At 37.5% G+C, this 16,445-nt stretch overlaps 1 protein-coding gene across 1 annotated transcript in view; it reads right to left on the bottom strand.

Annotated features, from left to right (window-relative positions):
• LOC306760049 (cell adhesion molecule 1-like) overlaps positions 1–16,445 on the bottom strand; it is a gene marked incomplete at both ends in the record, with an annotated part of 158,160 nt that overhangs the window by 189 nt on the left and 141,526 nt on the right. The window contains 2 exons of the mRNA XM_079245817.1: positions 219–347; positions 12,580–12,630. Coding sequence (XP_079101943.1) covers positions 219–347; positions 12,580–12,630 — 180 coding nt within the window. The remainder of the gene's footprint in view (positions 1–218; positions 348–12,579; positions 12,631–16,445) is intronic.

The following is a 16,445-nucleotide window of genomic DNA, read 5'->3' on the forward strand; positions in this document are numbered from 1 at the left end:
TTTTATTACTTAACTTATTTTATTGCTTTTACTTATCCTTTATATACCAACAGCAGTGACAACAAAAATATCTTGTGTGTGTTCATACATAAAACAGATTTTATTCTAAGTGCATTTTATTCATTATAAACTGCCTAGATTTTTAATGAAAAAAAAACAAAACAAAAACTCTCAGGATGTGTTTATGATAAAAAATGATTGCAATTTCAGTTCTTTACCTTTGTGTCTGGCAAAGTATCGACCAAGAACAATGAGTGCGCAGAGGATCGCAAACATCACCACAGCAACCACTCCTCCAATGACAGCATGGTCGATTTTCTGCGGTGTCCCCTCGCCAGCTCTGGAATCTGAAAATAAGACAATCACTGTAAGTTCATTTAAATAGAGCTATCAGTTTGTTCTATAGACAAGTGCATTTATAACGGTACTGTAGCCTTTAACTTAAAGACCAAAACAAATCAAACTACTTTGTTTTGCTTTAAAGAATTATAGCAAGACCAAACCAGAGAGGCGACACATACCAATGTATACTGATAGAAACAAGTTGGTACATGACAGATGATACATCTAGATAATGACTGATAACAATTTAATTTAATTTAATTTAATTGAAAGTGTAAAATACAAAATGAAGATAGTTGAAGCATTTTTGTTTAGACATCACAGTCACAGGATGGTGTTGACCCTGTTCTGACTTATTAGAAATTCTTATTAAACATGATATTATTGTGCTGTAGTGCCATAAATACTCAGCCTTTTCATTCAAACCTTAACAACGAATACAACACAGATATTAGCCTAAATGTTCAAATATGCACAGCAATGGACTGGTGACACGTCCAAGGTGTACCCTGCCTCTTAGCGTACGATTGCTGGAATAGGCTCCAGCTTCCCTGCAAGCCTGAATTGGTGTAGTGAATGAATGAATGAATGAATGAATGAATGAATGAATGAATGAATGAAAAACATCTTCTGTCTAAACAGGTTACTATATTTAGGTACATCCAGATGTCTTTACAGGATAAAACAAAAACATGCATTTGTGATATTATAGATGGATTTCTGTGCAATATCATTCCACAAGCTCTGTCAGGCAGAAAGGGGGACTCATCTCTGTTTGTTCGAAGCTCTTTGCACAGATGACAGTACAGTTAATTGTACCACTCTTTTAAAGAATTGTCTGGTATACTGGGGGGATCACAGATCTTTGCCAAGAACAGAAGAAGGTTGTGGAACTAGGCCAACTAAAGAACAGCCTGGAGTCCTGCAAGTCGCAAAACCAGAAACTTCCTGTCATCTAATGTAGAATTTATCTGTTGGAATTACACATATTGTAGATCGGAAATATATTGATATTTTCCTCTGAACACTGGGCTATGAAAGTGAAAGTCACTTGGAAATATGACATTTCATTGACAGTTTTTATTTTAGTTTCTGCTAATTTCTCCTGTTTCATGAATTTCTCATTTTTTTTACTGTCACTTTAGTTTTTTTTACATTATGTTTGCAGCAGCAGTTACTTTAGCTAGTGTTTTAGGATATAATGTGTATTACTTTTGATCTCAGTGAAAATAACAATGTTACAGTAAAAAAAAAAAAAAAAAAGAAGAAGAAAAGAAACACACCACCAACGTCCAAAAGCATGTACAATCATTTAGTAATATTACCAGGTCACATTTAATACACTGGTCTATACTGAAACTTTTTACTGTGATATAACATTTTATGAATGAGTTATGTCATCAGTTAGTGAATGAATAATTTCCAAGTGATGCAAAAAGACTTTTATGAAAATCATGTGACTGCCAACAGTGAGTTTGCCCCTGGATGAGTATGCAGCTACGCAAGATGCATTTCTATTTTGTTAAAACGCAGCTCGTCACACAAATATCTGTCGAACTTTTAAGTTACCAGAACCCCCTGAGTGACGGAAGATGAAAAATGTTTAAAGACAATTTTTCTCACCATGAAACAGTAGACACTGAAGGCAATTTTAGCGAGAATTCACACACTGTAAAATACACTGTGATTTAAGAGGCCATTTCTGGAAGTTATAGAGCTCAATCATCAGAAATAGACACACGTCTAGAGATAAATTGGTGCCCGTTGTCCCCGTGTAGAGAAATACATGGCTGCCTCAGGTGTCACAGAGTGTCACTGTCCAGCACTTAGCCAGATTTATCCGTGCACCACATAGGAACGAGGCAAAACTTGAACCCTTTAAATTTCCAGTCTCAGAATAGTTCAGAGGCATCTCTCAATGGCCTATATCTGTGCACATTTGGACTGATGGAGGAGTGTTGGGTGAAAGAATGGCTGCACTGTTCCTTGCTGCATGAGAGAGCAGCTCAATTTTCCATCAATCTCGCTAGTCATGCCCTGAACTTAAATGATTTTGATAAAAGACGAGGAGAGAGGGCAGAATTTCTCAACATGCTGAGGGCATAATAAGTCGAGCTGAAGGGTCTACAACGTGACAGAGTCACATCACAAACTAAAAACAACATCTTATTCTAGAAATAAATAATAAAAGTTAGAGTGAGGGGAGGTTGCTAGCGGTGCTACAATGAAACTAATTAACAAGAAAAGTTTTGTTTCGCTTCAGCGCTCTTTTAAAATAGACTTGTCTTTGCACAGTAATCGTTGCTGTACGTTGGTGTGTGTGAGGCAGCGGTGTGCAAGGCGCAGTTTGTTTACTGTATTGGGGATGTCAGATAGCACAGCTCATTCCCCAAGGAGAAGAAACGGCCCATGCTCCATGCTAATGAACATGCACCCACTAAATGGCCTGTGCACAGTCCTGTCTTGTCTCCCCTCTCTCCCAGCCTTCTGCTCTCACCTTGCTCCCCCCCTGTCTTCCGTTTGACACATCCACAAGGTAGCATGCAGGGTCTCGGCTGCCTCTGTGCACCCAAGGAGAGTTGCGTTTAACAGGTACTAAAATTCCTCCAGAGTAAGCAGCAAGACTCTATCACAAAATTGTCAGAAAGAGACCAAAAATCCCATAACACCAACAGTATCAACTGTTATGGTTGGGCGGATTTAATGTAGCCTGCATTAAGCACACTACATAACACCGGTACCGTTTTTATTAGTTCTGCATTCACCAAAGAGGGGGCATGCCAAAATACGGTCTGAAATCCACATTCAGTAAAAACCGCTGTCATGCAAATGTCATTCATTTTGTTGCGTTTTGTTGCTTTTCACAGAGACTCTTAGACATACTGTTCAATACAGAGGTGGAGAGGAGGAGGAGCTTATAGCTGGACTTGTAGGAGAAAGTGCATCTTCTACATTCTACCGCTGGTGAAAATGAAGAAAAAGGTGATGTCATTCCTTTTTATACTTTCTGTTTAATTCAAGATGAAGTGAAAAAAGCTATATTAATTATTGATAACATGGGTTGCAATATTTACTTAACAACTGCAACAGACAGTCACAGTCATTTTCCCATAGCAACATTAATTTGATATGTTCAGATACATTTTTTTTTTATCACAAACAATAAATATATACAGCAATTTTACTTTTTTAAAAAAAAATTATTTTACCAGACTAACAGTGTCATAACTGTGCCAAAAGTAGCATGTTTTAAAAATTAATTAAAAACATCAAAGATTAAGAATAACCAGACACATGCCTGTTATAACTAGATGATTAAAGTAATGTTATTAATGAGCTCATGAGCAGAACTGTGTAGGCAATACTTTACTGGTCAAAGACACATGCCTCACGGAATACAGAGGTGCCACTGTGACAACATCAAGGGATTATACAATGTCTTACAGGCTGTCTTTATGCCTATCGGATTTTGACATATTTGGGGTAGTTTACATGTCTTCACTGAACAGTTGACATCACCTCACAGCATCAATGCTCACAGCTGCTACATTAACAAGTTAGAAATGCTCAAAAGAATTGATTATTTAGCTAATATTGACATAAAATGATTATAAAACCATACATTTACATGTCAGAAACACTTCAGTTTGGGTGCAAAACTGTAGAAGAGAACTGTCATGGAAACTTTCCAAAAAAAACCCCCTAAACTTACCAATCTGTGTCTGACCCTTTTCTGACCTCAACAAACAACAAGGTTTCTTTTTAAATTGTTACATTGCCCTCCATACATGGATCAGTTCATCATTCAGACCTCAACAAATCCAGGATCAAGATTCCCTGTGTTTGTTTATGCCCAGTGTCATGTTTTTGCATGTGTAATAACTCAAGGTGCTCAAAATGGGAGGAAAAAAAGAAACTCCACAAATGACAGACAGTAATATTATTGCAGTCTTTGTGGCCTCGCACTTGAATTAAGTAGAATTTGATTATGTCTGTAATGTGGCTGGCTGGTGTCCATATCGGCAGCACAGCCCGCGCTGCTCACAGCTCGATCTGGGAGTGCTGACATGCCCACACCGCCGTCCTGACAGGATGTGCACAGCCGTAGGGATTTATAGGGGTATAAAGAGGATTTGCAACTGATGCCTGTGTCTGCGTAGTGGTGAAATCTGCTCCCCTGAAGTCCCGGAGCTGCATGCTTTACAGCACCTTTCCATCTCTGGACTGAAATGACTAATTGTAACTGTGGTCAGTAACGGAGCATCCTATTAGACTACTGTTGTCCGCAAGGAAATCAGAACAATAGGCTGGTTGCCAGGCTGATTACAATGACACATAATTTCAATCTCTTTCCTTTTAATAGTTTTTCACTCACATAACGAGGCGTATCTACGGCATCTGCACTGACACACCCACACATATCCCACATCACAATTTATAGATGCAATTACATGTCTGTAATTGAAACAATGACTTACTTGCATTGGTACAAAAAAACAAAAAACAAAAAAAACTTTGCTTTTACTGAAATACTCTCACTGTAAGTCTTTTCTGGACAGTGGCAGAGTGGTGAGGACAGACCTTAGTGGTAAAAAGCCATTTTGTTTCATTGAGCTCTCAACATTGTTGGGTTTCGCTTTTGTTCTTTGCTGAAAAGGACATGCGTAATGATGGAAGCAAACCTAGATAATCTCCACAAAATATATTTTCCTTTTGCTGAGTACAATAGAGTCCTAATCTGAATTCCACTGCCACTGCTCACCAACTAAATAGATTTCTTCAAATACTTTATAGCCCAAACCATAATCTTATGTTGTATAAATTCACCAGTGACATTTAACCAACCTCTTGAGATCTAAGTAAAGTCTAATAATGATTATATGGAAATTGAACTCCTTTATGGCCGTTTATTACATCTGTTGAGACAGACTAAATTTTCCACGAACAATACAGAATGTAGCACCCTCCAGTAGTTCATCTGTCTCCTTTTAGTGGAGATTATCACAAAGCAAAAAGCTGACAACACAATAAAAATCCTTTCTTTCTTAATAAAAAATTCCCAAAGTAAGATGCCTCAAAACTACTCACTGTGAACTAAAAATGAGGACACAGAAAGAGATTTGATTTGAAAAATAAAAAATTTCAAACACTAATATGCTGTGAGAAGCTCCTATAGTAATTTACTATGAATATGTGAGAAAATTTTATAATACTACTGCAGTAAAATACTCTTTAATTTTAGGGTGGGCTACAAGTGTCGACTCAGTCCCTGTAGACCAATTAAAATGGGCAATTACAATATTTTATTTCTTTAATAACTGTTTAAAGGAAAATAAAACAACAACAATAAAAACAAAACCCAGCAGATGAGAAAAAAAAACAGTCCTGACTGGGAATTAAAATAAACACACACACACACACACACACACACACACACACACACACACACACACACACACACACACACACAACTAATTAGCATTTCTAAATGATTCTTTAATTTTTCCAATGAAATACTTCAAAGAGTGATGATACATGTGAGAGTTAACACAACGCTGGTAAATGTTTAATGACTAATTATGTTGAATACTAAATGCACTCAACAGTCGTTGAAGTCAATAGTGTACAAAGAGTCAGGGATCCCAACTAAACAGCAGAAGAAAGCTTACTGCTGATGGAGGAAAAGGCAAAATAAAATGACTTTTAAAACCTGCCAGAAATTGATTCCTGCAATACCACCTGGCAATAAATCCCATAATTTTCTTCAAGGGAAAAAGATCCCATGTGTTATGCCAAACAAAGGCATGAAAACCCCCTGAAATCCTGCATGCATTCAATGCATCACATCAAAAGTCATTAAGATTCAAGTTCCTTTATTTAACTATTAGTAGTAAGGACTCACACACACTACAATATATGTTTACAAAGTGCTTACTACTTGCTAATTTGTAGGTTTTTTAAAATTATTATTATTATATTTATTATTTTTTTAAATCTATGAACAAGAAGGCATGCCACCTCAAAGATCTGACTTTAACTAACGATTCCCCAAAACAATCACAGTCATCATCATCTTGTTTGTGGATGACAAAATGAAGTAGTGTGCCAAATTATTCTTCTATATTATGATTAAAATCCACGACTTGACATTTTCCACTCAGATTTTAAGAACTATTTCAAAGAGCGCTAAACCTGAGAAAGTGTGAGCCTCATGAATGCTACTGGAAAATGTCGGGCATCAACCCCAACTTTATTCATGCGCATCCTTTTCTTGACAATTAATCGGCAGGTCCTGCAGTAGCATAATCTGCAGAAACATGAAAACTTTCCAATCAAATCTAGAACATAATTCCATGACTTTCCTCTGGTTACACTGACAAGGGGAGGGTTCCTTGAAGGATATGAAGTCCCTGCCTTGGATCATCTCTGAGTTTCACCAGAGCTCAACTATTATTGCCACAGACTTCCTTTATTCCTTTAGAGCTAGAGATTCTGGTTCAATTCCCTTTTCAATATTTAAAGAAATATTGAACTCCTAATATTTATACCTATTCTGGGACCATTTTCTGTCAAAGTGAATGTATTATTATAATATTCTTTTCTAACTTACAACAAGATTTTCTTTAATAAAATGTATTTACTTAGATTCTACAAATAACTGCAGTCATAAGTTTACTCAACCTTTCAATTTTTACACCAAAAGAAAAAAAAAGCCTTTTTTATTTCCATGGAACAATAATAACAAAAATCAATGTTTTCTTCTTTTTTTTTTTTTTTTTACAGGTTGAGATAATTCTTAGTGATACAATAATATCTGTAAAATAATCAAAAACTTCTTTAATATATACTTACTTCAGCATCACAAGTGGGAGACTTTTTACACAAACCTGTAATAAAATTCCTGATCGGAAACTAAATATATAAGGATTGTTCTGTTTTGGGTTTTTTTCGGGGGAAGCTCAAGCTTTATAAGAAGACAACCACCATCCCATGTGGCGTCTATACATCCGTGACTGTCTCCTGATCTTCCCCACACAAGGCTATATACTGAACAAGCAATGTTTTATTATTATTGCAGAAAAAGCAGAAGTAGCTGCTGCGTTCCAACTGAAGCAGAGCTGCTACTTACAGAGTTTACAACTTATCTATTTATTTCTCTTCAAGAGGTTTAGCTTCGTTTTTATCATTGCTGTCTGTTCGTGTTCCAAGTTATGCTTTTATATTTAAATGAGCTCATATCCATTCATACCTCAGTCAGGAATTGTAATCACAGCATTGTAAATCTGACAAAAAGAATATGCACTTTTTTTTCCCCTTGGCATATACACACAGTTTTACGCATCTGATTTTTTGATCAGTGAAGAAGAACACACGTCACGCAACTGCTGTAACTTTGTCTCGAGACAAGCCATCGAACTAAAGGTTTTCAGTTTTCAGTAAATATTCAATAAAAACACATGGAGAGGGAAAAAAAAAGGCACAGAAACTTTCAAACACATGAAAGAATTGTTCAGTGTCTTATCTCTCCCCAGTGGTTTACTCACACAAACACCCCCACACACACAAACTCTGCATCACATAAGACATTGAAAGACCTGGTGATATGAACCCCTGCAAAACTTTCTGAACATGAAACAACACAGAAGACAAACAACTGTGAGTTTCTGTGCACTGCTGTGACATTTACTCCCCACTGAACAAAACTATATTTAGATTTGGGATCAAGGCTTCTGGGATCCCAATAAAAGTGGAAAAAACACAACCAACAATAACATCTAACTCGTGAAGGCATCATTATGATGAGTGGTTGGAAACAAACAAACAAACATTCCATGTATTTTCTATTAAACGTGACCCTTGCGGTGTGATCTGGCTACATCAGTCAAATGAACATATTGGCACCAGATGACAAAAAGCATAACGTCCAGGAGAAACAACAAACATGAAAAGCAGTCAGCAATAAAGATGCTCACGCAGGTGTTAGGTCACAGCACGCTGTCAACGAAACTTCGCTGAAGCTATGAAAATAAAAAAATGTTCTTACGAAATCATATGCTACGTGGTGTTTAGTGGAAGCGCTGTCTCATGGCTGCAATGCATCACGCTTTTCCTGGGACCTCTGTTAGTGTTGGTCAATATCTGTCTCTTGTCATTATGGAAATCAATCAGTGCACTGATGGCTCTGACAAAACGCGTTCATGTTCTTTTGTGTAGATTAAAATTGTTTATCAACTACCAGGTCTCACTGATTGGCTGCGTAACACAGAAATTAAGCTTCCTATGTTAATGAGACATTAGCTTTTATAATCTGATGCTTGAAGCTCAAATGCTTAAGTAAATATTAATGTTGAAACAATCCACACAATGTTCTAATTAAACATGCAAAAAAGAAAAAAAAAGTCATCACTAACTGAATGACAGTTTCTGCCTTTGAGTGAACACACCACTATACACACTACTTTTCTGTTCTGGACTGAAGAGTTTGTGACGGTGGAAGTTAAACATTTACTCTGATACTTTTAGTGTTAGTCATCACTTGTCCTTCAGAATCTTTTGCATAAAAAACCTTGCGTGTGGCCCTGCGATAGACTGGAAATCTGTCCAGGATGTACCCTGCTTCCCGCCTGCTAATTGCTGGGATAGGCTCCAGTCCCCTGCGACTCTGAACTGGACTAAGTATTATAGACAATGAAAGAGTGAATGCACTTTGCATGTTGGTACAAAGAGTCCCTTAGGTTTTCAGGTGAGCTGTGTTTTATTACTGTAACTGTGACAGCTCAACTGCATAAATTATGCAATTTTAATTAAATCTGGCCAAATTAATTCCCATGAAAGAGCAACCACAAAAAACATGAAAAAAAAACAAGAAAAAACAGAACAAAACATGGAGAGATCTCAGTTCTAGCAGAAGCAGCGATGTGAATATGGGAGATTCTTGACTGATGCAACCCTACCCTTACCCTCAGTATAAACCCCCTCTGATTTCAAGACAACTGAGTTTTAAAGGGGTTATTAAAGTCACTGAATCAGCTTATAATGCTGTAAAGTTGGCTGTGCATCAGCTTAAATGGTTGTTGCTGGATCTGGTCACAGATTCACACCATTTTAAGGTGACACCCATGCTCCTCTGCAAAGTTTCCCCTCCATTAGATAGATTTGCATCTTGCTGGTTGCTCATCAGGACTTCTGGCTCATCTGTTTGCAATAAGGACTTGATGTGTGAGTTTATGCCATGAAGTTCTGAAAACATATAAAGACTTGGTCATGCTTCCATAGTGCAACTCAGTAAGTTATGGGCTTAAAGGTGGAGTATGTAAGATTTTCAATATTTTCTAAATAAATTAACTAATAAAATAACTACAATCATAATTAGGAAGGTTTTTGAACATGTAGGTTCCAGTCTGTCCATATTTGATGCTCTATTAAATTCCAAGTTTAATTAATGACAAATGACAAAATGCACTTTTTTTTTTACTGGTAGGCAAACATTTAAGAAGGGTCTTTGTCATTAATTAAACTTGTAATTTAATAACACATCAAATATGGACAGACTGTTCAAAAAACTTTCTAATTATGGTTGTAGTTTTTTTTTTTTAGTTAATTTATTTTGAAAATATTGAAAATCTTACATACTCCACCTTTAAAGAAATAATAAAAAAATACAAAACAAATGACTGGAAAAGCAGTTTGGTTAAACATTTCATACCTTTTGTATATTTTTAATTATATCTTTCTGCTGTGTGTTTATGTTAATCTTAAAAGTATAGCTAGTAACATAAGTAAGAGTCTACAAAAGGATTAAGTATGATACGAATATGGATAAAGTCCTCATGTTACCTTTTCCTAATCTAAACCACACTAAAGCTGTGGTAACGGACTCACTATCTTCACATGTGGTTTATGCACCGTGGAAACTGAGACCTATGTAAGAAATGTAAGTACTAAGTTGGATTCAAGGATCCAGGGATATTTCTTTTCCATTCCAACCATGGAATAATGAAAAGAAACACTAGCCAGTGTCAGATCTCAGTGTGGTAATAAAAATAACTGTTCATTGTATTATAAGTAATAAATTATAATCAGTCTGTCAAAATAAATAAACTGTTTAAAAACAAGTCTTTCAGGCAAGAAATGACAAATTACTGAGCAGCTTACGGGCAATAGTAGCAATAAGGTGGAGCAGCTTAAAAGAGTGCAGTATGTGTCGGTGTAGTACAGTCTGAAACACTTTCTGAGGCTTTTAAGACAACTGAGTGGATCAGTTCATTAGTCTGACAGCGTCTGGGAGGAGACGGATTTTCAGTCTGGTGGTCACTGCCCAGAAACTGTGTAGCTGTTTGCCCGAGGCAGGGGAACTACCGGTCCATGTGCCGCGTAGGTGAAGCTTCTCGTGATGCGAGCTGCCTTGTTCTTGTATCTACGGGATGTTCTACACCTGTAGAATAAACTGAAGCTGCCAGCTCGGCTTTCTATAGATTCCATGAGAAAGCAAAGGCGTTGACGAGCCACTTAGATATCACCCTTTTATAACTGAGATAAAAGGTATGAAAAGGGAATTTTGATTGATCTCACTACATTTGGATGTGATAATCATGTCCCCAAAAAATTACTCATTTCATATCAGAACCACATAAAGTAGCAGCTCAGTGGTTTCTGATTACATCATAAAATTAAAAAAAAACTTTGTTGGTGGTGGAAGTAGTCATTGCCATTCACCCTGTAAACTTAATAAATGACTAAGAAATTGTGTTGTTTACCTTCACATTGGCAAGAGGGAATTGCTATACTGTGGGTTACGCTGATTAAGGTAGTGCAAAGCAATCTACCGCAAGCCAGCTTAGAATTGCCCCACTGACAGGGTATTTAGAAGAGTAGTGAACTGAAAGAAAGCTCAATTACATCCTCCCAGCATGTTCCACATAAATCACAGTAAATCCTCTTTCAAGCCTGTCTTTCGGAAATTACTGGAATGTTACAGCACAAAACACAGAGATGGCTGCATTAGTGCGACTCTGAGGAGAGGAGCTTATGGAAAAACTGCAGCATAATGCACATTTCTAGTAAGCAACTTCCTGTTTGCTACACGCTGAGGGAGCTGGAAAGCTGAAGGATGCTGTAATCATGCAGCACAACGACTAATGGCAGAAGAGAGTTTGAAGAAGAAAGTTCTAAAGGATGACATTAAAGCATGCAATGGCAAAGAGCTGTGTCATAATGAAGAGCAGGCCTCGCAAATATAACCCTATCTTTAGCAAATGCAAACATAATGCACAAAAACACAGCTGAAAGGTCAGCTTGATCAAATGGATGAATAAGTGAATGCTATCTGCAAGCTGCTTCATTTGAATATTGAAGCTTTTGATGCCGTCTCACTCTTGAGTTTAAAACTTATTAGGTTTGTGTGGCCAACCCAAATTTTTATGGCTCTATATGAATTGCAGAGTGCCTGTGACAAAAGAGCAATATTGCCATATCTCTAAAGCTGCTATTGATAAACCGATCTATTCTTGAAGGATAGTTTTTGTATTAAAATGTCACATTCTGGCATATCCAAATGTCAACTCCCAAGGTTGCCTCGCCATCTATGTAGCCTTAATGCTGCTTTTGAAATAATAGCCATTTGGAAAAAAAAAAAAAAAAAAAAAAAAAGAAGTTGGGCTAATATTGAAATGCATTTGTGCGCCAGCGGTAAATCGAAGTATAAAATAGGGTTGCACAGAGGATGCCAAAAGGTTGCCGTATTGGAAGCACTGCAAATGAACTACCTTTTATTTAGTCTGTATGTATTTGAGAAAATAGTTATTGATGTTTGGCAGACCTGCAAAGATGAAATGTGACTGGCATTTGTAGTGGAGATGTAAAGGCTATTATAAAACGACGCCATTATAATATGATGGATGGGCCGGTTGAGATGTAGCTGCAGATGATAATAAGATAACAGGGCAGCAGGATTGAGTCTAAATTTTCTCAGATCAAACACGTGAGTGGAAAAGGCTGCGACAGGTGTCTCTGACAGGCCTGCACTGCCAGTCCTCATTGTTGCCTATCAGCAGTGCTATCTGATGAACACTGTCCATCCCCAGTCTCTCCTCGCTGCAGGTATGAGCCCTCTTTTTAAAATTTTTTTTTTATTTCTTTCTCCCTGAACCCTTTGTCACGCACGCATGCAAGCTCTCACACACACTCACAGGCACTCACATGGTTGCTGAGAGGGAAAGCAGTGGGGGAATACAGTACCTTGCGTGTTGACTGGATTGGTGGTGGGTGTGGGGATAGTAGTGGGAGCATCTAGATGAAAAGAGTGGAAAAAAAATAAAGAACATGTATAAGAAATAAAGACAAGAGTAAAGAAAGAGACAAAAGTCATTGAAGATGAGAAGCTGTACTATAAAAATAACATGCATATGTTTCAGCGACTGTGTGAGGAGATTGACGTTAGTGAACTACACTTAGAATGAAACTTTCCCAGGCTTTTAAGTCAAACTATAAAAACAAATGTCAACATTAAAATAAGAGTTTGGTAAGTATGATGAATCCTCCTGGTCTCACAGAAAACTGCTCTTAAATCTGTAAGAGACTTAATGTGTTTTTTTTATATTCCTTTTTCATGCAAAAATCTATTGAGATGTTAATCTGATGGTTAGACCGCCTTAATTCTTAAAATCAAGCAGAACTGATGTTTCACATGGCTTCTGAAGTATCAGGATAAGAAAGGTTAATGGAGGCAAGTTTCATTTTTGCTAGATTTTGCAGAGGTTTTTTTTTTTTTAATAGTCCTTTGAGTTGGTTTTTTTTTTCCCCCTTTCTTTTTAAAGAGCTTAAAGTTTGATGTAAACCCCTCCTTGAAATGGTTTGTGCCACAGTAAAATTTTAATTTGCAAGATTGATTAAGCTTTTTTTTTCTTTTGCTTCTAGACCAAAAATGTGGGCGTAATAGCCAACATGAAAAAATAATTACAACTTGTCCTTTAAAAACAGACTGCCAAACCTGCCAAAACTTCCTTTGTTATATATCGATGTGTTGTTTTTCTTATTCTTATGTGGGATATATATATATATATATATATATATATATAATATGTGTGTATATGCACTTAATGTATATAGTAATAGAGATATATACTTCAGTATGCATGATAGTTACTTGATGTTCAAATGGGAATTTGTTTCAAGAAAGACAGAAATATGTGAAACCAATTCTTTTAGCAGGAGCAGTGCACTGCGTGAAAAGCCAACGTCAGCATGCTAATGTGCTGAAACAGCAGGAAACATTTTCAGATATGTTTACCCTTTAACATGCTGTAATTTCTTACTTTCTGACCCAAACAAGGAGCAGAGTTAACACTAACTGGGAAGCCATGAGTCAATAACTATATTGCTGAACAACATGAATACATGACTGAACTCTGTCTGACATCTTATTTTGTTATTCTACTGTATGAAGTTTGCAAATGTCTACATATTTGCAGAAAATGTTTTGGACAGAATGATTCTGATCTGTGCATTTTTATCTTTTTTATCCATATCTTTTTTTCACCATACATTTTGATTTCACAGACACATGGGGAAGAAGAATTTGTTGGGGTTTATTAGTGTTCTATTGGACTGCTTAACTCAGTTACATGTAATGTATTCAGTAAATGATGATTATGGAACAGCTCAAAAGCTCATCAGTTCAAAAAAAACTTTGGGAATCATGGAAATCTGTGCAAAACGCCATGGCAGAACAGCAGATATTGAGTGATAGACCAGCTCAGGAGCTTTGCTATCTGTGACAAAGAATGACTAAGAATGTCTGAAATTAATGTAAAGGCACTGGTATTTTCTGCAGACTCAATATTTAAGTCACATTGCCTATTAAACACTCTCGTTCTTGCAGTAAATAAGCAGAGCTGTGAGCATCATCTTCTGCCCTGCACTGTGCTTATTGGTGCTGTCACTAACCACCACGCAAAATAATCAAAAAGGCAAAAATGAAGGGTAATTCATGTATGCAACGCTAGTAAGGAGGGCTAAAAGCTCTTGTCATCAGGGGAATATATGCCAGGCTCTGGTATAGGGGGAAGATAGCACGACCCCTTGCTGTGGGAAAGCTGCAGCAGGGGAAATTGGCTGGCTGTTTCCATGCAGTCTGCACTCCATCAAAAGACAGCAGTGGGGGACCACACACTCCCAAACTAATGATAAAACATCAAGGACAGCATAATGTTGCCGCCAGGGATGGAGTGTATGGTGGGGGTGGTGGTGATGGTAGTAGGGGGGTATCAGGGTATCAGGAGCAGATTCTCGTCTGACGGTATTTGAAGAGGGGTGTGGGCTCGATTTCTTTCCCTATGACCGAAGGCAGTATGATAGCTGAAATGTCAGTGTCTGGAAGAGGGAAATTGGCCATTCAGGGATGAGGGTCTTCACAAAGGCAGGGATAGGATGTGGCACATATAATATCCAGACGAACAACAATTCTCCATGGGCAATTTCCAGGCTGGATGACTCTGGGCTCAGCATTATGAGGGTTGAAATATGAGTGTATTTTGGAGATGCCATATTTTCAGGGAGCATTTCTATCAGTGAGAAATTTGATATGAGAAAATTTAACCATAAAGTGAAACAATGTAATAGAAATTGTTTATCTATGCCTGCTTAAACCTACCTGCCAACATCACAGCAGGGGAGACGTTTTCTTGTTTTGCTATGTCTATTTATTTCTCTTGCTTAAAAGTTCCTGTAATATGAAGTGTTTTTGGTGTTGTTCTTCAAAAACAAATGTTTTGTATGTGTCAGTGTTGGTGTAATGAATTCTTATTTTGGAGGCGGGGGGGGGGGAGCAAAAGCTGCTTCTGGTGCTGTCAATGGCGCCGGTGTGATTTGAAATGACAGTTTCTCAACAACAGAACAGGAAGACCCACGAGTCTTGTCGGCTCCAGTCATGTCAAAACCATGACAAACCCCAAATTTTCAATACCCTGTATGTAGTTGACTTTTAGCCCATTGTGGATTCATAGTTCAGAAAGTCAATTGCAGGCTGAAGTGAGGTTGTTAAGGCATCGGTAGCATGTGTGACTTATAGCACCTGGTCACTTCTAAAAGGCAAAGGCTTTTCTCTGCTTACCTCTCCCCCACACCACACACTAGCCAGGGGGGCACAATTCACAGGCTATTGCAGACAGAGCCTTGTGGAGAACAGCGTGATAAGTCTCTTTCTCAGCCTTTCGACCGGCCCCATACAATACGCATGGAACAATAGGACTTGATTTGATGTGGGTTTACATCAGCCTCCCACCTGTCCAGGCTGTCGCGCTGTGAAAGGTCATTAGTCTTTTTGAAATAAGAAGAGCCCAAAGGACTTGAACAAATATGAGATGGCAGGGGAATGAAACACGTATTGATGGACAGTTCACCCTGCCTCTATCAATCAATTTCACAAGCAAATATTAACCAAGAACTAAACAACTCATTAAAAATTTAAATACTTATTGCACAGTCTTATACAAAAGGCCTCATTAAGGCAGGTGTGTAATTGCCTTAATAGGAACTTGTAAACTGAAACGCCAAAACGGCTAGAGAGACGTCATTTGGAATTAAATCCAGCAGCTTTGGAAATGGGAGAACTGGTTGATTCTTGAAGCGGTACAATGCTACTGAAAACCAACACAAAAATAGCACAAGGTTATCATGCAAAAGTCAATCAACGGTTGAAGGAACACACACTAATTAAACCACAGTGGCTATCATGATTAGTCTGAGACAACAAACTCTCGCAAGGACCACAACATGATTTTTCCTGGCATTACATCCTCCAGAAAACAGTAGTGGGAGTTGCAGATATAATTACATGCAGTTTGAATTTCCTATCTCCATAGTCTCATTACATAGCTTAGGTCATGCAGTTTCCAAACACTCACACTAGAAAAAATTGTATTAGATGGAAATTGGTAAAACATGTGGATACAAAGTTACTAATTGATGGAGTCAAGGCCAAAGACACAAAAACTGATAAGACAGATACTCTAGATTTTATACTGAACCAGATACCATTAGCTTCCTGTGGTTTTCAGCCATTCGTGAAAGTGTTATGGGTTCAGCACGAATCAAATGATACATGA

The sequence above is a fragment of the Telmatherina bonti genome (assembly GCF_933228915.1).
Source record: "Telmatherina bonti genome assembly, chromosome: 9".
Lineage (NCBI taxonomy): Eukaryota > Metazoa > Chordata > Actinopteri > Atheriniformes > Telmatherinidae > Telmatherina > Telmatherina bonti.